At 35.9% G+C, this 24,611-nt stretch overlaps 1 protein-coding gene across 4 annotated transcripts in view; it reads left to right on the top strand.

Moving 5' to 3' along the window:
* The window catches only part of grm3 (glutamate receptor, metabotropic 3), a 74,655-nt gene that overhangs the window by 46,290 nt on the left and 3,754 nt on the right, over window positions 1-24,611 (top strand). For all 4 annotated transcript variants that reach the window (XM_015353203.2, XM_069192219.1, XM_069192218.1 and 1 more), the window contains 2 exons: window positions 20,311-21,374; window positions 23,167-23,341. In XM_015353203.2, the coding sequence (XP_015208689.1) occupies window positions 20,311-21,374; window positions 23,167-23,341 (1,239 nt within the window). The remainder of the gene's footprint in view (window positions 1-20,310; window positions 21,375-23,166; window positions 23,342-24,611) is intronic.

Below are 24,611 nucleotides of genomic sequence, written 5' to 3'. Positions count from 1 at the left end.
ACAGAGTATATCAGATAAATCTCGAAGTTACTTCTTCCCCTTCCAAACGGAGTGTCCTGAGGCCCAAAAGCAATATAAGGATTTAAGTAATTCAATAATAGAAACAAAATTGTCTTGGGACTCGCTATCTTGGGACTTAAGGACTCAAGCTAAACTGACACTGCCATTGCAGTGCCAATTCTGGCCAAACAAAACTATGAACATAAAAATGTGATTTTCTTACAGTACTTTTTAAAATATAATGATAAAAAGAGAACTAACCAATGATTCATAATTAATAACTTTTCTAATTTTATTAAGTCCAGTTCTTAAAATCTTACACACTGTTTTAGTTAAGATGTTTAACTATAAGATAACATATAATTTATTATAAGATAACAGAATAATAATGCTAATTAATGTAAATATGCAAAAATTATCTCCCTGATGAATCCCTCCACATCCATCTCAATAATATCAGTACAGCCTCCTTCTGTCAATAGCTAGTCTTCATTTACTTGCAACAAAGGAAAAAACAGACATTTTATTTAAAAAGAAATATGTTAGCATTAATATTAGAAGAACTGAGTTCCAAATCAATTATAAAATTACTATTATTCAAAAACCAACAAAAATAGTGCTAAAGCAGTAAATATCATGGGACAATGGGAGTTTTGCAGAAAACAAATTGGTACAGTATATCATAGTAGTTAATTATAACTTATGAAGAATGACTGTCAGTTACTGATGGGTTCCCAGGTACATATTGTATTGAAGAATTATATAATGGTGTGTAGCTGGAGGAATCAGGAGTTGTTGTGCTACAGCTAATGTAAATGTTTTTTTTTCTGAAGGATTGTTATGCTAAGTGAGCACAAACAAAAACTGATATAATTGGTCAACACCTAACACAATTTATACTGCCCCAAATTGCTAATGGTGACAGGTTTTAAGGAGAGTGGCAGAGCCTGTTCAGAGTATACAGTATATACACGCAGAGGGACAGAGGGGAGGGATTATAACGAGTAAAAAATGACAGAATGTATTATTTCTTTTTCCCTGTGTGAATTTTAATTGAGGTTTTTTTTTTTTTAAAAAGGATGATAAGTGTACTTTGCACTGCCTTGATCAGGTAGACAGAAAAAGTATACATAATTTTGACATTCACTACTGCGGGAGTCTTTGTTCCTCTTTGTCTGGTACTTTCCTATTGTTTACCATTTAAATAGTTCTCACAAAGCTCATAAATCTTTGCATTGTGTGTACTTGAGTATTCATATGTTAAACTAGAATTTTAAAATCATCCGCTTAAAAATAATGAGGCTTTTTCCACCCAGTGTAACTTAAAGTATCATTTCTTCTCATTGTGTTTTATGTGATTGATGTATGAAGCGTTAGAGAAAAGGTTATTTCCTGTGCCCAGGTGCTTAAAATATGGAGATTCATGTTGTTGATGATGGATTGTATCCCAAATACAATGAAAAATACGAACTCAAGCAATCATGTACTACCATTAGTGGTCTGTTAGTATTCTCTTGATAGCAATATATGCTGCATTTTTACATATTCATGCCCTTAACAAAAGAGATTGTTTTTGGTTTAACAGCAAAAAACAGATTTAATTTGAATAGAGGTTGTCATCATCATCATCAGTGTCATAATAATCAGCATAATAATAATACATCACTTTCCATGATATATCATCTTAAGAAATTTATGATAAGAAATGAAATAAAAGGGACAGGAATAAAAAATTAATAAAGCACATTAATCAGAAATAAAAGATGGCGCATAAAAGATTTTCACTAATATTTGAAAAGTGCTGATTGACTTGATATTGAAATGACTTGGTTGGAAAGTCATTCTAAAGCCTTGGCTTAAAAGAGGAAGCACTGTCTCATAGTGTTTGGAGTTTTTTTTTTACTTTTAGATAAGATACACAACTTCATTAGCAACTTTGGAATGTGTTTGAATACCCAAGAAAGCACAGCATTAGAATAATCAAGCCCGTAAAAGACAAAACCAGTGAACAGATAAGAGTGAAGTTACACAGATGAAAAACGACGCCTTCAAAATACTCTGAGTATGGGCTTCAGACGTAAGGCTCAGATCAAAGATGACACCAGCATCTGAACTTGTTCCAGGACTATCAGTAGTCAAACTAAGGTTTGCAGACTTGATAAAGATTTCAACAAAAAGTTTAGTTGTATCCCTTTTTAATATAATCTGAGCAGTGTGAAAATCCATGTGGTGCTTGTTTAAAGTCAGGTTTCATGCAAAAATAGATTTGAGTTTCAGCATAGAAATGAAAACTGATATCAAAATCATAACACATTCATACTAAGATTAATGAGACCAAGAACAAGGCCCAATGGGACATTACATGGCATGTGTTTTGTGAGGAGAAAAAAATGGCAGATTTTATTAAATTAATTTATAGTATATCAATTAAGGTAAGATTTAACCATGACTATAGTGGGATTATGATCCAAGGAACATGTGGTTCATTTTAGTTATTTCAACAACCCTATCTAATCTATTCATCAAGATGGTGTGATCAATATTACGAAAGGCAGGAGTGAGGTCCAGCAGTACAATGATGGATAAAATACAGAGTCAGAAGTCATCAGCAGCTAGCTATAAATCACAAATTATGTGTATCAACAAGAAACCCAGACTAAAATGACTCATACAACATATTTGCAAATTAGGAACTGAACAGCAACAGCCCAAATCCTTTGCCAAAAATTCTAATTTAGATATTGCCAGATAATTACAAAGTATGTTTTTGTTTTTAACAGATGGATAGTAAGTGCAATCTTAAAGGAGGAAACTATTTCATAAATAATTAATCATATACATGACAATGGGACTAACCTGAGAGCGTATAAATTATTTTATGAAGTGGAATTGCAAGATACAGTCTGACTTTGGGTGTTGTGAACTTTAAATTAAAATTGATTAAAGGTAGGCAAATACACAGAGAGACCCGTGTTCCTTCATCTATTTCAAGATTGAGTCCATTGAGATTTCATGGAGCTAAATTGGTTATACCAATGGGAGTGATGTGTAAATTAAACTCACTCTTATGTTTTTTTTCCAGAGCTAAACAATCTAAAAGGCCACCAAGGGTGGTAATGCAACATGTCATGGAGTTCTCAAGTCTAGCAGCTTTACAGGAGAAACTAAATTGAATTAAGAAAGCAAATCCAAATTAAAAGGACTGATGTAGTGAAATGAGGTTTGTGTGTAGTTACGAGAATCTCCATAACAAAACAAATGAGTATGTGGTAAATGACTAATTAATCAGATAATTCTCTCACTAGGTGAGTTCACAGCAAGGCAAGATTTGTAGCCTTACTCAATTATCTCCCACCACAAACTCAAATCCAGCAAATAACTAGATAGAACCTCCAATGTCTAATATTGCTGTACTGTAAATCAATGGTTCCCAATCCTGGTCCTGGTGACTCACACACCTGTTGGTTTTTGTTCCAGATGAGCACTTAGTTACACAATCAAGCCTATCATTGACCTAATAATAAGCTTTTAGGTACTACTACTACTACTACTACTACTACTACTACTACTACTACTACTACTACTACTACTACTACTACTAGCAATACATTTTAGTTCAGGTGGGTAGCTGCGTCAGCATGCGTAGGCTGCAAAGGAACAAGTAATAGGTTTATTCCATGCTGAAAAAAAGAAGAAAGAAAACATTTCGGCCGTGGAGTCTTCTTGACATCTGAAGAAGGCTCCATGGCCAAAACTTTGTGTTTTCTTTCTTCTTTTCAGCATGCAATACATTTTATTTATAAAGCACCTTTCCAAACCCAAGGATGCTATACATAGTAAAAAATAAGTTTAAATAAAAAGTGAAAGAAAAAAATAAACAAGAGCATGCAGATTTATATACAGTAGATAGAATATATAAGGCAGTCAGACATAGGAACTAGTTAAGAGATGAGTTTTGAGTTTGGATTTGAAGAGAGACAGAATTTGAGGAAGGGCATTCCATAATAATGGAGCAGCGGCAGAAAAGGCAGGAGTCAGAGATTTAGTCCTTATTATTGTGAGCAACAGACTAGCCTCAACTGAATGGAGCCCATGGGAGGAAGTTTAAACATGGAGGAATTAATGTTTGGAACCAGATTATTAAACTTAATAATTATTAAGCCTTAAAAGTTTTGTGTGCGTTATTAGTTTTGGAGATATTTGAACTCGTTGAGAAGGGAGCGCATAGAGAAAAGAGTTGCAGAAGTCTTGATGTTATAAATGCGTGAATCAGGCACTCAGCATCAGACATTAATACAAATTGCCTAACGCGGGCAATATTTCTAAGGTGAAAAAATATTAGATTTTTCACATGGGACTCAAAAGACAGGAGAGGATCAAGTGTGACACCCAGATCCTAACTATGGCAGACACATGAGTGAGGAAGCCATCAACCTTTACTGTGAAGCTCTCGAGCTTTTCCAGCTGACATTTGCTACAAACTAGTAGAAATTCTATTTTACTACTATTTAGCTTCAGGGAACTTGATGTTAACCAGCGTTTGATGTCATGCAAATAAGAGATATGTTACGGAGTGGGTAGATCAGAGAGGGAAGAAGTTTTAATATAAATCTGAGATTCATGTGTGTAACAGTAAAACCGAACACCATGTTTGCATATAATCTGACAGAGAGGAAGCATATACAGTGGATAATAAAAAACAAAGGGCCAGAGACTGAACCCTGCATCACACCGTGATTGACTGGGTCCATGAGGGATTTATGAGGGCCAAGGGAAACAAAATGCTTTCTGCTTATAAGATAAGAGCAGAACCAGTTAAAGTCAGTACCACCGACAGACAAGAATGTTTACCAGCCGTTGAGCAACACTGAATGATTTCTTGTATCAAAAGCAGCAGTAAGATCAAGCAGCAATAATGATACTTACATCCCCCAGGTCAGATGCAGTAAGTAAACCCTGAAAAACATGGTCTTAAACATGAAAACCAGGAGTTTGTTGGGGACACCAGAACCAGGACTGGGAACCACCACTGCTGTAAATGAATCCATAAGTCCTCTTCTTCACTAGCTTAATTTTGTCTCTGATACAAAAAATTCAGTACATGTATGCAGTATTTTTGTGGCATTTACTACAGTACATAAAACTTAACAACCCTAATTTTTAATGTTTGTTTCTAGAATACTTAAAATCGCATCTTTAGCCAAGGCATCGTATACTGTAGATGAATTGTGTAATGTAACATTTTAAACTCATGTTTCTGTAGAAAACTGTCATTAAAAGGGTAAGTGCAGCCCCAATTTCTCAGACCTGTTATTTAATCTCAGTAACAAAATAGATTAATTGACATTAAAGAAAATTTTGCAAGTTTCGAACTAAGCACAAAATCGTGAATTTTGTGAAAGGGCTGCAAGTCAGCGTGTTGAGTTCTCACAAGTTGTGACACGATGCGGCACTGTAATGACTAAAGTAATGTGAGGTACGAGCAAAAAAGTACAGGATGTGCAGAAGACATTTCACCACAGAAATTTTCCAACATGATTTGCACTCAGAGTTAACAAGCAGTATTTGCTGGCAAAACCGTCCCAAAGTTGAGAGCAATGTTTTTGTTGGATTAAAAGAGATGTATTCACAAACCTGCTTTTTAAAGCATTCTTTAATGTAATAAGGCTGCATCGCATCCCCACATATTTTGTTGCCTCGTTCTGAATTGCAGAACACGGCACTGCGCTCACCTGGAAATTAGATCTATTTTGTGATGTAAATTGGAGGTTTTAATTTCTGTGTACATTTTGCTTTAATTGTGGTTTGAAATGCACTCATCAATGATCATTCTTTCTAACCCTGAAATATAAAATAATGTTGCAATTCCCCTTTGATAAGCAGAATGGACTCCAGAATATTCAGGAATATTATTCAGGAATATTGCATTAATATTAATACAGATAGCACATTAATCAATGAAGCAAAAATACAAAACAAGCAAATAGAGGCAATGGCAGCAAATGAGGAGCCAGATTAGAGTATGTTTGGACAGCAAACAAGACATTTGTACTTAAAAAAATGCTCAGTCTTGAATCTCTGAACATTCACTAGAAGGTAGAGTTCAGAAAATGTTGCTTGTGATCTTATTCCTGCCACTGGTGATGTCTTAAAACCAGGGCTTGGCATAGCAGTACATAGTCACACCTCCAAGATAAACCAGGCTGCTGCTGTAAGTTGTAATCGTATAGGAAGTTCTCTTTTCTAGTCCACTTGATCATTCAAAGATCCCACATCACATTTCGAAAGAGCAAGGTGTTAACCCCAGTGTCCAGTCTTAATTCCAGCCTAGGCTTATACAATCTGTCTTTCTATTAAATTCTTCCCTGTCCAATTAGTAAAGCAATTTCTTAGTTTTCTACCTGACCTGCTGCATAGTGGGGTTTCTGGTACATAATGACTGCCAGGCATCACACAGGTGGATGATACTCTTCAGTAGTAGATGAAGAGGGTCCCCTCCTATCTATATCAAGTACAGTATATTGAGATCATTTGCTACGAATAGTACTATGGAAATACAAGGAATTATAATTTGTAGGTAGCAAATCACAGAAACAGACTTTCATTTGTTGCCTACTGGGACCCGTTAATCTCCTAGTGATCTATAGTGAGAAAATTGTACCATAAAAATAGTTTTGAAGTATAGAAGCAATAGCCTTACATGGAAAATAGTTATTCATTTGAAATATTTCATTCTAGATATCTGTAGATGCTTGCAATTGAGGAACCTTTTTTTTAATGGGTGGTCTTTCTAGGAAATAAAATAATACACTTGTCTTTCGTAAATTCCTATGAATACCCTTATTTTTCCCATCATCTACTGCATTGTCATTGAAAAATCTAGAATTTATGGTTTTATCTATCCATCCGTCCATTTTCTATTTCATCCAGTTGAGGGTCATGGAGCTTAGGCAAGAAATGTGCACACATCAGAATATCCCCTGGACAGAACGCCAGTTCATCACGAAGACACAACCAGGGCCAGTTTTCCCAGTAGTCAATTAACTCACCAGCATGTTTTTAGACTGTGGGTAGAAAAAGGAGCACCTGCAGGAAAGCCACATGAACATGGGGAGAACATACAAACTCCATGTAGAGTTTCAGCAGGGTGCTCACCAATGCTCCACTGTACTGCCCTAGTATCATTGATAACATCAGTAATTGAGTAAATGATAATATAGTGCCTTGATATTTAGCTGATATATTTCAGTATTTTCATAGAAAATGTTGGTAATTAGACAAGAAGCATTCATTCTCCAGGGTGTCCAGGCCTCACCTTACAGGTATAACTATACAAAGGTCACTAATTCTTAATTATGGAATATATCAGCAGCACTCTGCTTACACAGTATCTACTGCATTGCCCCTAAAGGTGGGATTAAAGCTGTAAAAATTCATGTGTATTTAATTTTTAATTGCAGTTTAATTGCGAAGTATAAATTACCTTGCACATTCACTAACTTGTATAACATGAATCTCTCAGAGTGCCATGGAAATTAAAATGTGGGAATTATACTACAGGGGGTTTCTCAAAAGTCTTTCTCAATGCAACATGATTTGCTCTTCTCAAACAAAAATTACAGTCATAATAACAAACACTTTGTAGTTTGCTTAATTTAAAAGTAGATTGTTTTATTCATAAAACTTTCATTAAAAATGGGAGATTAATAACTTATAATAAAGAAATGTAACAAATTCTGGTTCCACTTTGAATGCTAAAAATTGTTGTTTAGAATTTAATGTAGTATAAATATTTTTTATTGCTATGATATTTTGTTTCTGGTTTATTATTTACAAACTCTTTATTGCCATCTGTTATAAAAATACAAAGGCTGTGAAGGAATAGGCTTTCTATTGTGAATTTTACTTATTTACTTTTCTTTATAAGAACATACTTTATAAGAATTTACTTATTAAGAACATATCTAGGAAATACCATTCTGTAAGAGTTGGACACTAGACTGAGTCCCTGTATCACATACAGTAACTGTCACATAGTGGCCTTTACAACTTCCAACAGAATTACATCTGCAATTCATATAAGACAAGGCTTTGGACAAGTAGTCGTTACAATTCCCAACATACCATACTACCCCAAGTCTACAGTGAGTATTGTGATCATAAAAAAATATTAAAATACAGTATGTACAGTATAGAAACAATAGATATCTACTAATGTAAAATATTTCCACAGGCGGATATGGGTAAAGCAGAGTACAGTATTTTTAAGTTAAGGAGAGTAAACACCACTATGCACAGAACTATCATTGAGCAGACGTGTGAGTGACTGGGCTCTGCACAAGAGACTAGGCACAAAATGTGGCAAGGGTCCAGTGCATCTATTTGCATTGTGGGCTTGAAGTTAACGTGTCTTTACTCTTGTGTAACTATGGCTCCAGGGCTGTATTGATTAAGAGCTGTGTCCTTGCATTACCACTGCTGAACCTCAGTTTTGACTTTCTAAAGTTAATTCTTTCTGCTTCCTCACATAATAAATATTACATTAAAGCACTTGAATAAACAAATCTATCAGTTATGATGGCATTACAAATGGATCTTTACCGGTTTATTGGATTAGCTACCTACCTTGAGATCCTCCTTTGCTTCAGATGCTCAGTCGAGGGAAAATATGTGAATATATTGGTGGCAAAGAAAGTCTCAGGTCTGTTAAAGCAATTATGTACATTAAAAAAAGCTTTAAAACCTAGTGCACTGCAGTGGGAAATTGTGTTGTCTGTGTTTCACACATGATATCTTTTATCACTGGGTTGCATTCTCTGAGAGGGTTGAGATAGTTTACACTTGCCTTTTCAGAGCTTCAAAATATATCCATAAGGAGTTCCATTTTTAAATGTAAATCAATTTTTTAAGTACCTCTTTTAGATTATAGCACTCACTTTTTATATGCAGTAAAGCAGAGATAGATTACTTATCATTTTTATGTCAGTTTTCCTTTTCATATATCGCATTCAGATATTCACTGAAATCTGAAATGTTTTGGTTTTTTTTCATGATTTTCCCAGTGTAAAATTTGTATAATCCATTGCAGGATGGCTTTTAGAATTTTTTGTCCATGTGGTTCATTAAAATAATAGCTACACATTTTTTCTATACTACTGGTCATCTCATTTCTATGATAAAAATCATATAATTGCTTCTAACAGTTTTATTGTTTGTATTTATGATGTTTGCTTTTTTAATGTCATCTCCTTAGTATAAATTACCTTATCAGTTGTTTTAAAAATACTGTATCTTCTTAAAAGTTTCAAATACATTTTCAGGTACTGAATTGTCTTGTCGCACGAGTGACCAGACTAACTGGTCACTCGCTGTATTTCAGTAGTTCATTTATTATAATTAAAATTATAAATGTGACAAGACAACAGAATTTATATAGATCGTAATTTGATGACTCACCTGGTAGAGAAAATGTCAATCTGACTAAGATCAGTGCCGATAAGATATCCCTTACTCATGAGGAATGAGCTGCTGCTGCAGCTCTAAATACAGTATGGGCTGGAGGGAAGGGTGAGCTACAGTATTGCACAGTGCATTGAATGTCAGTAAATGAACAATTTCTTCTCTACTAGTAAATTAAAAATCAAAAGACAGAACAATATTGGCAAGATAAAATAGAGGACAAAATAAAATAATCAAACACACCTCACCGATATTAAATTTTACAAATATTGCAAGTGGCTAAATATTACCTGTTATTATGTTGCTTTATTTATCATAGTAAGGCAGTGGTACAGTATATGAACATTAAAAATCCACCCCTTGGGCTAATGAATTGGATATACTGGGGTCTAAATAAGTCATGAACTGCTATGTGGCTTCTGAAAAAGTACCACTTTGTTGGGAGGGCATAAATACGTCTCTCCAATTGCAGGAGTCCCACGGAATCAGCATCCTGTAGGTGGCAAAGTTTCAGAATGTGCCTTTTGTGTAGCATTCAATAGGGTACAGAATAAACATGGCATTACATACTGTAGGTTTACTGAATAGGGAAAGTAGGCTGCTGAATGCCAATTTCATCATTTAAATGGGAAGCATCATATAAATGCGAAATCGTGTATCCTGGGTATGTTTATGATTTCATTTTTTATCTTCAACACTGCTTTACTACAGGATATTTGCATCTAAGATGCACAAAGGTGACAGTCAAAGTATTGGGCTTGGGGCATATTAAGGAGATTTTAGAATCAAACTGATTTTGAAAATGAGTAGTCCAGTGTAACTTGTGAAGAATCTTGAACGCATCTCAACTGAATGTCTGTGCCCGGGGAAGTGTTTTTCCAGACCCTGTGAAAACAAAGCCAGTGCTCAATCACCAAATCAATCTTCTACTTTGCCCGTGCCCCTGGCAGCGTGGTTTGGCAGGTTATCCATACCCCCCATACCCCCCATAAGTAAATGGCACTTGTTACCAGCAGGGTATTTATTCTCACTCCCCTGGCATGACAGTGCTCAGTCTTTGTGACGCTGTGACCTGGCACTTGGGCACTTGATTCTCCCTTCATGTTTTGAACTCCTCTTGGGCTTTAATCTCTGTTTGATCCCTTGACCTGGATTCCTGGATCTCCCTCTGCCTTAGATTATGTCTTCCTGTGTTTTACCCCCTCCTATTGCCTGCACGACCATTCTTCTTGGCTTTCCCCTCTGTCCCTCTGCCTGGGGTTATCTCCACTGTGTGCCTGCAGCTCTGCAACCACTGCATGGCTGCCCTGCCATGCCCTGCCTGCTCTTACATTTCTGTTGCCTGTCATCCCCTCTCCTGAGTTCTGTGCCTGTCTTCTGCACAAGGATCCTTCTTCCAACTCAGACCACTGCACCCTTCAGCAGTGCATTATACTCAGTGCTTATTAGAAGCACCGAGCTAGTGTAATACACCAAGTGTACTTTCAAGTTTCCATTTCGTTTTTGTATTTCATTTTTTACGAACATCTTCATCTTTTCTGAAGCACTCCCACCTCTACAGTTTCTGCTGTTGCATTTTTCACTCCTAGGGGGTTTATTATCATCGCCTTGAGGGCTATGAGTAGCATACTTTTTTTCAAAGCACATTTCTTTACTTTTCTCCACTTTAGCTAAAAAAAGGTCATAACTTTACTGTGGTGAGAAAAAAAATGATTCTAGTGTTTATGTACATTTGTGGGGGAACATTCCAGAATGACTCTTTTAGCAATATGTATTTCAGCCTTTTTTGCCTGACAGCTGTAAATTAAAAGATTTATTTCTTCTATTTTTATCATAATCAGTAGTTCCAGAACAAATAAAAAAATATTTTTTCTAAAGTTCACTAGAATATCTCTGATGCAATGTGATGAACTGTTTTTTTAAGACTTTTACAATGCCAAATGCATGTTTTCAACCTGGTTTTTATTGTACTGGGGGCTTACAGCAACTACCTGTGTGTAACCAGTGCTCAGTTTCAAAACATGTGCTATGGGCTTGAAATACGACGTGTGATGGCTGACATTTCACAGCAAACCATGGTTTTATGCCTAGTTTTTGCACACAAAAGCAAATTACTTATTATCTCTTCCGCGACACTAACTGTAACTATTGAATCACTAACCACAGAACGATTTTTCTGAGGACATCTACTGTATTACCAGTACCACACAAATTGTGTTTTGTTTTATAGGTTAGAAAGATGCTTTGAAACCATTGTTGAGAATTTGACACAAGTAGTTGGCGAGAGACATTGGGGAGACCACATACTGTAAAGGCCAACATGATCATTCCTCAAGCAAAAATGCAATTATCAGAAAAACAGGTTTTGGATTTTATCAATTTATGGAAAATTCCCATATCTCATTCAAAGCAACAGTGCTTCCACCTACTATACTTATTACCTTGTTTGTTTATTATTTTGCAGTTGTAGAACTTTCAATTTAAGCAGCACCATTGAAAGTCTCCAAAATAGCAATATTTTAAGTTCTGTAACCAACAAGGTTATAATTCAATAGGCATAGGTTTCCATTCTCTAGTGCACAGTTTCTGTGAGCCTTGCAAGTTGCCAATTCAATATAAACAATTGAGTAGTTCTCTCAGTTATTATTTGGGTAGTAAAGATTTCCAATAGAAACTGCATGCATTACCATATATGTGTACAAAGAATAAGTAGGTGTTTAGTGGAAAACTGAGTTATATAACAATTGAACAGCAGATATTTCACCAGTCAATTTTTATTCTAGCTTCTATACTGTACATTTGAATATTTATATATACTCAGGTTCCTTTTAGAAATATACTCTCTATACTCTAAACTTGATTAACAGTCTCCTGTTGGACATTGCAACACTTAAAAGAATGACACTTTTTTTCCACATGAGCTTAAATTGAGTGTCCTGTATATGTCCCCAATATGCAGTATGTAAAAAATAGCTGTCACATAAAACATGGTTTACTTTGTCTCAGACTTTCTTACATGCTGTTCTTAATGGAGGCATTTTGTTCAAAGAGTGCATATGATCAGAAACACCATGGACTGCTGGTTTTCAGAGTCATGAAAACAAAGTATGGTTTTATTAATTCAGAGTTTTGTTAGCTTTTTCAAAAGAGTGACATATTGAAATTGCACTTTGAGAAAAATTTACACAAAAATCTATATTACATTGTACAATTTAATTGGCTTGTGTTTAGATCTAAGATAAAACTCTGAAGAGCTGTAGTGTAAAGTCATGTTTCATGCACAAACTCTTCATTGACAAACCCTTCCTCGAGTTTTAAATGTAATAGTGCCACCTAATGGTCGATACACACTGAGTAAATCACAGCTGGATTTCTGCCATGTTTAATATGCCTTTTCTGATAGGTACTCAACAGTACTGCGTTATTTATATTTATTATGAACAAAAGTGTATTTATTATTTAATATCTACTGCCTTTTCATTTGACACTTAGGTATCACAGCATCCGTTTTTGGCATTTTTTGTATTTTGTTTTTTTTGTAAAGGCTGTTTGTTTTTTCATACGGCTTAGCTTTGTTTATATAAGCATTTCAAACAATTCAAGACTGAAAGACATTTTCATTGCATGATGAAATACAGTAGCAGTTTACCAAACAAACACCAAATAAACACAATGGTACAAAACTTTCCAAAGCAGATTGATTTACTTGGTTCATATGAATTTTGTTGTTTCCTTAGTAGTAGATAATTTTTTGGTGTTGTTTTTATTTTTATCCTCATTCAAGTATCGCCTCCAAAAAGCAAGATTCTTCTGTTCTCATTTTACATAAGCCCACAAAAAGTAAACATGCACACAAAATGATCGTGATCTGAAAGCGAGGAAGCAACTGCATCAAGTTTGTAAGGGTTCGTCTCTGAGTCTCAGCAGCCTTCTAATTAGTGGGATTTGGCATGTAGAGAGGAGAACTAATCTCTCTAGTTTACCTCTGTCAAGCAAAGCAAGAGCTCTGTGGCCAATAAACATGCTAGGTCCTCAATTACACTGGCTACATGTTGTAAGCAAGACCTCAATTATTATCCCATCCAGTAAAAGGCACACAAGCTTAACCAACTGGGTCAGAGCAGATGATCACGTTTCTTTTGGGTTTTATTGACTTGAAATTTCTAAGGAAAAAACAACTTTTCCTGAAAACTGTTAACCGTTTAAAGGTTTTCCCTGAAAAATCATTATGGAGACGTTAAGGCTTCTCTATTGTATCATAAAAGAACTATACAAAATCCCTCTTTTTGGAGACAGTTTTTTATCATGAAATGCCAGGGCAGACATTTATTTTACTGCTTTAGAAAAGTTAAAATTGTAAGAGAGAAATACATAGTTCATTTAATTTACCTACCTTCTTTGTCACTGACTGATGATAGTAATTAGCATCGTCTACCATTGTAGGCAATGAGATGCTTAACCGATTGAAATTAATTGTTTTGTATTGACAAATTTCTTATAGTTTAACTTGGTCACAACGATGTTACTAAAGGAGTTTAAAGTACATTTCCATAAACTTAACATATATTTTATTGATATGCTTTTTTAAGGAACAGGGAAGGGAGGATTACCAGTAGTTGAAAGAAAAAGTAACAAGTCTTGCTCTTGTTACAGTGTTATTTAAATTATGAAATCTTTATTTTCATTGTACAAAACATAGTATTTACATATATTTCTTATGTATTTATTTGTGTACATAATAGTATTAAGTCTTTTCTGAATGACATTACGAAAGATACCATTCTAAATCTCGCATAATCTGTTCCATCACCAATACAGAATACAAATATTATAATCATCATTGTCCATTCTAAACTGAAAAAAAATTAAATAGCTACTTTTTTATTATATACTTATTAATAACCCTATTTGTAATCTGCAGTTGTAAATCTCTTTTTCAGTTTTTTTAGTAACAACTACCCAAGGAGAATGAGGATCAGCAGACACCTTACAAGACACTGGTGGTTCAATAGTGCTTGGTGGGACAGATATTGCCAACAAGTGGAGCAGTGTATCTCTCAATGTTGTCACTATAAGCTTGCAGGCCAATTGCAGAAGCCAATGCTTCATGGACGGCTAAATGCATCCTGGATGACTATAGTCCACTCTATCCAGGCACCACTCTGACAATGGTGCTCTTCTGCTTGTGTTGTTCTAATCACAGTCAGTTGGTGACAATTCATAGGTTCAGACTGAATAGTGTCCAGGTTGAGTTCAGTCCAGATTTATAATTCAGTCACTTAGTAAAAAAGTAAAGTGCATTCTTAAGCTCAGAGGCTCATCAGGCCAGAGTTTTTCCTAGTTTCTAGGAAAACATGAATCCCACCTCTACAGAAGTGTATTGTAAGATTAGATCTTGCACTCATTTATACAACTAATGTATTAACATACATTAGATTTATGGGGAAAATTATACGTTAAATAATGCAACTTTAGTTTCTAGAGCAGGAACTTGAGCCCACAACCACAAAATACATTTACCACCTGATCTTATCATATATCAGAAGTTAAGAATGCTCCGCCTGGTCAGTCCTGGAATGGGCCACATCCAGGGCAAAGCAAGGGACACTGAGATATCAAACAGTGGTTGTGACTACAGTACTTGGTTATTGAAGTTTTCATTGCCCTTTTCAAAAATGTAGGGATGTTAACTCCGGAGTCCTTGCTGAAATTCCACTCTTAGCCTTCACAGCCTGCAGTCTGGCCTTTCTAAGCATCACCTTAATTTGTTTGGTAAAGCAGATTCTTACTTCTCCACCTGATCTGCTATGTAGTGCACTGCTGGTGCATAACGGTTGCTGTAAGGCACCCAGCTGGGTCCTGCACTTCAGTGGTGGATGAAGTGGGTCACCTTCAATATGTAAAGTGCTTTGATAATCTTTAGGATGTTGTACAGTTTAGGGAATAAGATTTCCTTAATTCATTGATCCTTTTAAATGTAGAGTTGAGAGCCCCTAATAACTAAATTAATCACCTGGGAGATACTGTAAAGCCTTTTTTCATCCTATTGTTCAGTGTGTAGTGTTTGGCAGGGTTTCCAATGCTATTAATCATATTAAACAAGGCAAAAATGACTAGGAACCAGCTGAGTGGCAATCCATGATGAGGTTTCCTCTTTGTTAAGGGGAAAATTAACTTTGTTCTCTCTTGTATTCAACTTGCCTTTTTATTTCAAGAAGTTGCTCTATAAAATGTATATTCTTACCATTAGTAAGAATTATTATACTGTAACTGCCTTGATGTTTATAGGGTTATATTTCTTTGATCATTTATTATATTGTAACATTAACATTGTATTTTTATTAGGATTGTTAGGTATGTACAGTGTTTTATTAGGATTTTACAGCTGCCTGCTTCTTTTCAACTTAACGTTTCAAAGATAACACTTCCTGCGTATACTGTATGTATTATTTATATTGTTGCTTTTGTTATGCATAGTTTCAGCATCAGAACACTGCCAAGATACTATGAAATAAATACACAATTAAGGCCTTTTTTTTGTTGACAACAAAACAAACAATTTCTTTATTCCTTTTTATAAAATTCACTGTGCGGAATATTTAATGTTAAACTTTTAATTGTAGTTATGGTAGGGTATGTGGAAAACTACACTAAGAAAAAGAAATGAGAAGAAAATATATTTTGCTTGCTCTAGAAATCATGTTTTTACATGATTATGTTACAAATCAATGAATGTGGGAAGGGCTGTGCAGCACATTGGCATCCTTGTTAACTTTGAGCAATTGTAATGTTTTTCAGTTCTATTTTTACAGCTGTAATAATTATGGAACATTTGGTTTAAGAACACGTCACGAATTGAATTGTCAACACACCCACTGCTTTTCTTGGAAAAAAATGAAATGAAAATTCCACAAGCTTAATATATCACCATACACTTGACTGTCTCTGTGATTTATTGAGTTCATAAACTCGTAACTTCTCATTATTGATGAATGATTTGCTGGTGGTTTATCACAGGCTCAAGTAATCGAAATCTAGATATATCGGCAACACTTAAATTGCAACAGTCTGTCAAAGTATTAAAAAAAAAAATATTGTAACTCTCTTTCAAACAGACAAATCAACCTAAAACAAATGGGGTAGTGTTTTTATTGAGGCATACCCCCGTAGAGTCAACAAACACATCAATGCAATGAAAGGGCTAGCAGGGATATACTGTACAGTACATGTGTAGGAGAGACTGATCCCAGCAGGTAAATAGGGATTGATATTCCAGTAAAAATTGCAGAAGATCATATAATCTCATCAAAGCCGCAGTTTGTTCATTTGCAGAGCTGGGAACAAGATTTGGAGAATAAGTTACTCTTGCTGGTGGCTCATTGACCAGAACCCATCTGCAATTCTGTTCCAATATGTTTACATCTTTAAAACAAGTGTAAAAAGAAGTTTATGATCTTGTGAGCCAGCTTGCTTGTAGAATATTTAAATCAATAGTTTTAAGAATTCAAATATACTGTATTCTTTGGGGCCACATTAAGACTAGGACAGGCCCCGGGCCCCTCCAACACAAATCACTCCCAACCAACAAACAGAACTGTGCCCTACTTCAAATCTTGAAAACAGAACTTACGGTTAGAATCATTTCTTAATAGCACAATATTATAGGCTACTATAAGTGAAGTCTTCCTGCATACTGGCTGACATACTGTACGAATTTCGGCCGCTTCAAAAACGCTTTTAACACCGCCACAGAGAGTCTTCTCAACAAACACAAAGCGTATTCCTACCTTTATTTCCACAACAACAGACTCAACCACTGCCCACTCTAAAACACAAGCAGCATTGCAGTAAGAATGCAGTTAAATAACGCAAATTGCACAAAATCATCTCAAATACAAATAGGTGTTTTACTCCTACACAGTGGGAGGACCATGGCTGGTAGCCTAGCTGATATAACTGGTCAAGACAAGGTAATCATGTTGACCAGTGGTTAATACAAATAACGGTAGAGGCTCATGTTCAGTGAGAAAAACAAAACATCTTATTTGCCATCAGTAAAGCTGAAAGCAACGCATGTGAGCTGAACCGAGCTTTTAAGAACGGTGGTCGGAAAACAGTTTTGAGTGTGTAGAAAGATGTTGCTGTCGAAGCACTGCATACTACGGCCAGTTTCAATGTTATTAAATAGACTACTGCAGGCATTGCTTAAATGGTTTTGTGGTGTTCTGACAGCAGTCTCTGAACAGTCCATTTCTGAGGCCTGTTCCTCTTATATTAGCAACATGAGGAATCGGCATGCAACTTTGTACATTTCCATAAATCGAATCCAATCAAAGACGAACCGGTGCACTGCCGAGTGGATAAACGCACCCATATGCGCTATATACTGTAAAGCACACAGTCTACGAAAGAAATTCATAGACACCGTCCAAACGAAATTATAGCAAGCACAATTAAGTTAGAAAACTTTACAGAGGTCGAACAGATATGCCACGGTTGTCATGGAAATAATAACATGATGTAAACAGGTCTAATTTAGTCTAATATTCAATTTAGCCCTACCTTTGATGTATTTTGAGTTGGCGTGCGATGTTTGGTGTACATCACAAAGCAAATACGGCGGGTCTTGGCTTTGAATATGATAACTGCAGAATTGGAACTGTCGAAGCGTGCTTTTTTAAATCAAATTTGTTTTCCATAATAAACTGATTAACGTTGGCAAGCTGGTATGCGAGTAGCTCACTCGATGTTGCACCACAATATTTTTATTTTACTTCAACGTCAAGAGTTTGATAGCGACTTAGCCAATTATAATCACATTGACCTCCCCATTTTATTTGTTTCGTTTTTTTATTGGTTAGAAACGCTATGACAATCGTCACACCGTCAATTTTTCTTTTAATTGACTGGGTCAGAGAGGAATCTCTCTTTGACAGGGTGTGCCAGGCTCACCCGTAGCTATGCCCCTGAAGGGATTTTTTTTTTTGCACAATTGGGATGGGCAGGGAAATGACCCAACGGAATATTTGACTGAGAGATATTATTAACGGTACATGGATTAATTTGAGTAATCTACTGTAGTATCCTAATTATACCCAAGTGCCCCATGCGCAACCACGGTAAACCCGATACGGTTTGAGCCCCGGTAAGCCCGATACGCCCTGACTGTATTTCAATTGGTTTTTATCATTTCGCTTGCAAGACTAATTTCCTATGCCATTTAAATGTTCTTAGGGTCATGCAAATAGTTTACCTACAGTATCTACTTAAGCAGACACAGTGTACACTTTTACAAAATAAACAAAATGGGTTTTTAGATATAAATGTATGATATGTTTGTATAGTTTTATCTAGAAAGAACTTACCAGTGTTGCTTTGTTTGAGGTTTTGATGATGCTATTTCTTCAAACGTTATTACACTTATTGAGGAGGTACAGTTCTATAAAGGTTGCAGGTAATCATCAAACAAGTTCTAGAGGAGCATTTGCTCTCTTACTATAAACATAGTACCTACTGAACATATATACCTGATTTACTCATTGTGTATTTACTCACCTGCTGGGCACTCCTTTGGTATATATTTTTGGTACTCAGCTTTACGTTATCGTTAGAGACTGGTGACATTTGGCAATACTAGGCCTTACCTTTCTTAGAAGCATGGCTGAGCATCTCCCCACCTCCACCCTCTCATCTGTGATTCTTACTCCTATTCTTTCCCCTCCACAGGCTTCACATGCCTCAGCTATGGACCTCAGTGACCATAGCTTTAGCTGATATTTCTGTTCAGAGCCATAATTTTAATGGCACCACTTTAGCTGTTATTTCTTTCTTCCTTTGGGGGTTCCGCAAGTGATAACTCGTAACGGGGACCTACAGTATGCCACTGCTACGTCATTGCAGCTGACATCAGTACAGCATGTTCCGCTACTAAACACAAATTCCAGTTGCAAGCAATTTAGGTTTTGTGTACTTTACTGTCACCTGTTCACTAACTCAAATGCCATAAACTGCAGTCATACGTGGCTCTCATCCATGTCAAATCTGAAACTTTGCATATCTGAACTGACTCAGTCATACAAAGCTCATGCACAAATAGGTCCTTCATTGAAGAAACCTACATTGGTGTTTTGGGGTTCCTTTAATCCCTTTTGGGGGATTTGGCAGTCTTGTCCTTATAACCAGGGATATTATTTCTTCAGCCACATAACTGAAATATAGTGTTGTGCCAAACAGTGAAATATTAGTTATGTTATCCCTATTTATTAATGTCACCTTGTCTCATTATATTTATAATTCGTGAAGTCAGTGTTTCATCTAAACCATCTCAGGGGTTTAGAGTAGAAAAACTAAGACAACAAACATCCTTTTTAGTATTAAAAAGATACCAGAAACTATTTCACCAGTAGTGTTAATCATTACATAGATCATAAAGGTAGATGGTTAAAGTAACGGGTGTAAGTCATGTTTCTTGTATCATGTCTTGCAATGAGATCACAGTTGTGCAGTTAATATACCAGTAGCATAGTCTAAATTGTTCATTGATTTATATTATTATGAGGTTTACGATTGGGGTCAGAAATATTGGTCTTTTTTAAATTGGTATAAAGCTGCTGTCTAGTGAACATGTAATGTTTGTGACTTTTCTTCAGTCTACACTGGCAATGTTATCTCTGTGTCACTGATGCTCTGCATTGTGTCACGTGTTGTGGCATGTCAAGAAGAATTAGTGATTTTGAACCTCACAGTAGCATAGAAAGTGGTGTTCATTTGCCTGAAGAGCTTTTTATTGTCATATTTTATAAAACAGAAAGTTTTTTTTTATTAACTTGCATTCATGTTTTGTATTCACAGCCCCTTTTTCACCCCCAGATGTGGACAACGTTGTGAAGTTTGATGCTTTTGGGGATGGAATGGGTCGTTACACTATATTTAACTACCAGAAAACAACTGAGAAATACTCATATGTTAGGGTGGGGCAGTGGGCAGAGACTTTGACCCTGAACACTGAAATCATTCATTGGCCCAAACACTCAGTCCCCACCTCCCAGTGTAGTGACCCCTGTGCCAGAAATGAGATGAAGAAAATGCAGGCAGGGGAATACTGCTGTTGGATTTGTACGCCTTGTGAACCTTATGAATACTTGGCTGACGAGTTCACCTGCATTGCCTGTAGCCCCGGGCAATGGCCAACTGAAGACTTGACAGGCTGCTTTGATTTACCGGAGGATTATATCATGTGGGAAGATGCCTGGGCGATTGGTCCCATTACCATAGCCTGTGTTGGCTTTATTTGCACCTTTATGGTAATGGCAGTTTTTATTAGACACAATAACACTCCACTAGTTAAGGCCTCTGGTCGGGAACTCTGCTATATCTTGCTGTTTGGTGTCTTCATGTCCTACTGCATGACCTTCTTCTTTATTGCTAAGCCATCTCCAGCAATATGTACCTTACGTCGCCTTGGCCTTGGGACTTCCTTTGCAGTATGCTACGCAGCTCTTCTTACAAAGACTAACCGCATTGCCAGGATATTCAATGGTGTGAAGGAGGGAACACAGAGGCCCAAGTTCATTAGCCCTAGCTCACAGGTCTTTATCTGCATGAGCCTTATATCAGTCCAGATTGTGATTGTGTCTGTTTGGCTTATGCTGGAAGTGCCTGGCACTAGAAGGTTCACTCTGCCAGAGAAGAGAGAGACTGTTATTTTGAAATGCAACGTCAGAGACTCCAGTATGTTAATATCACTGTCATATGATGTAGTGCTTGTAATTCTATGTACGTATTATGCCTTTAAGACCAGGAAGTGTCCTGAAAACTTTAATGAGGCCAAATTCATTGGCTTCACAATGTACACCACCTGCATTATCTGGCTGGCCTTCCTCCCAATTTTTTATGTGACCTCCAGCGATTACAGGGTAAGTTGATTATTCATACCATGCGCAATATCACACGTCACAAGTGACTACTCAAGGGTTTGCACTCATTTCGATGCTGCTAAAGGGACATATTAAATTCACTATCAGAGTCTATCATAAGCTACAGATATCGTCTACAATAGCACAAATAGATTTACAAGTGGGATCAGGCCTGGACAAAATCAAAACTTCAGCTAACCCAATAATTACGAATTACAAATCCATTGTTCAGTTGCAGACACTCTTTTCATTTAAAGAAGAATCCTCTCGAAAACCAAAACAAAAAGTGTTTCAATTTACAAGTTGGAGTGGGTCTACATTTTCTTTGGTTCTGACCTAAAGGATTTTGTAAGAAATTTGTAATTTATTGATTTAAAGGCATTTGGCACCGTCATCGACTTATTTTAAACACTCAGTATGTAAGTTAAAGTTCCTTCTTTGTAATCAGTCCTTTAGTCCTTTAAAATCAAGGGTCAATTGAAAGTGGCCTTTTAGCAATTGAGGATGCACAACCCACTTCTTGGGCTCTGATATTCTATTTTAAAACTACATGTAAAGAATAAAGAGCAGCAACAATATGTAAAAATTTGAGCCTCTGGTTTGTGTGAAATTGGCTAATTCTTGCTTCATTAATAGAGTGGAATTCTTAAACCTGAACTATATGTTTTCTGTTTTCATTGTTTACATGTCAAGATAATCATGGTCAATACCTAAATACAATACTTAACGGCCAATAAAATACTTTATTTTGTAGTTTACATCAAGCTGATTTTTGAAGCACTGGAAGGCAGCCAACATGAGTTGATAGCAGAAATGTTGAAAGGGGAAAAAAGCAAAGAAGTCACTTCCAAGCAGTTTTACATTCCTTGAAATGTTGCCAGTGAGAGAAAATTAAAACCATTAGGAATATTCTCAAAGCAATGATTTGCATTAAATATGCAATTATAAGGTTTATTTATAAACTTAGTAAAATATGTGAGAATAGAGCTTATGATGTTGTACTATTTGCAGTTGTTTTATCTTTCGTCTTATGAATACTATAATTTGCCAAGAAATGCTGATTATTCAAAAAAATAAAAAGGCAGCTTCACATGCAGCTTATGTGTGTGATATTAGAAATAATTATTAAGGCAAGGAAAAAATATACTATATAATTCAAATCACACTCTTTAAATGGATATCTGTTGTTTGCTAATGAAATATTATCTAATGTAATATCAGATTGACAGGCTATAATGTTATTAGTGAACAGGCATCCGATTACAAATTTCCATACTGCTGCAGCACCTACAGCATGTAATGCAAATACAGGCAATGATATTGTATTGGTGAATACTATGGCTCCTGGGAAGAAAATACCACATGGAAAGAGTGTAGAATTCAGTTTGAGTTAATGAAGTTCACTTCCTTTGACAGAGGCAACCCAATTTTATGTTTTACCCAGTGCTGTAAGTGAGACCCTAATAAAGGTTTATGAAACTGGCACTTTTGACAGTTTGGTTTTTCCTCCTCAACACATTTTATTTTATATGTAGCAGTTTCACAAACCCAACCCAGAGTTTAATAAATCAGGGCAAAATCTGTAATCGGGCTGCTTTCTGTTAAAGAGGGTAGCACCTAGCTTTCTTTAACCAAAACTAATGTCTGTGTCCTTGTAATTATAAAGCACTATCATTATCTTGTGCTGAATAATTATTGAAGAAGAGAGGAGGAAAGGAAAAGATTGAAAAGTTATTGCTGGTGTAATCAATGTTCATTTTTAATTTGATCTGTTTGTGCTCTTCTGCTGTAGGTCCAGACTACCACCATGTGTATTTCAGTGAGTTTAAGTGGCTTTGTCGTCCTGGGGTGCATGTTTGCGCCCAAGGTCCATATAATAATGTTCCAGCCACAGAAGAATGTAACTAGTCACAGACTACATCTGAACCGATTCAGCGTCAGTGGGACAGGAACGACATATTCACATTGTAAGTAGCTGAAAAAGCAAATCTTCTTGTACTGCTAACCTCACCTTTTGATATGAAAGAGACTGGTGGACCAAGGATAACCATTTATGTTCAGCGGCATTAAAACAAATATGAGATTCAGTTTAAAGTCACAGTTGTATAAGGCCACATAATTGGTTTCTTAGGGAAAAGTTATCTTCAAAAATCAAGCTGAAGCAAAAGCTGCAGAGATACAGTATGTTATGAGGTCTTTTGCCTCATAAATGCAAAAGATTTTGCTTTTCAAAACTACAGTACTTTGTGCACAGTAACCATTTTCAGTTTAATAAGCATGTTTGTGTTTATTTTTATTACAGCCTCCTCACTGGTATTTTGTTTGAATTAAAAATGTTGTCTTGCCACAACCAATTTTCTCAGTTAGCTGCAAATATTGTTCTCACTTTGGCATGTCTGTTTTTATAATTATTATTATGTTCAAATGTGTCCTAGTAGCTGAAATGTGTCACAATCATTTTCTTGCAGTAAAATAATGGTAGGAACATAAGAAAATATTTTTAAACCTTGCAAAAAAACAACTATTTTTGTTCTATTAAATGTTCTTATATTTCGTATATACCATGTTAAACCTACTCCAGTCAAAGAAATATTCTAGTATTATAACGTCCTACTTTCTATAGGAATTGAACATCCTTGAATTAAAAATATCCTTCCATCATATTATGACAAATTTCAAAACTGGCAACCCCATATTTTTGTGATGCACAATATAAAATATATAATATATAAATACTCTTCGGTCTTCCGATTGCGTGAAGAGAATTGTGAGATTTTGAGTGATGTTCTACACGTAGGAGCACCTTTTTATGGGCCACTGCTCCTGAGGTCTTATTTGAACAGCACTGCTATTAAGACAATACTTATTGCACTACAAAAAAGGTGATTGCACTCAGGAAAAATTGTGAATACTGAGTTATTGTTAATCCTTACAAATGCAGTGCAAGATGTTTTTACACCAATGTTTTAGGGAAAAACAAAGTGTCATTAGGAGACAGCATTTTTTCATCAAACATATCCTAACCAATATAAAACTCCAAGTAGCTATACCAATTATGTTGTTTGAACTCTATCTAACCTGTTACATTTTCTTAATAGAGAAGTGAGAACTTGCAGGGATATTTGTATTTACATACATAAACTTGCATGTATATGAATAATTGCCAGCAAGGTGGTGCAGTGGTGAGCAGTGCTGTCTTGCTGAGCTGGGGACCTGGGTTTAATTCCACATCTAGGG

The sequence above is a fragment of the Lepisosteus oculatus genome, chromosome 7 (genome assembly GCF_040954835.1).
Source record: "Lepisosteus oculatus isolate fLepOcu1 chromosome 7, fLepOcu1.hap2, whole genome shotgun sequence".
NCBI lineage: Eukaryota > Metazoa > Chordata > Actinopteri > Semionotiformes > Lepisosteidae > Lepisosteus > Lepisosteus oculatus.
The sequence above is the reverse complement of the archived record's forward strand: the minus strand, read 5'-3'. Positions and strand labels throughout refer to the sequence as shown.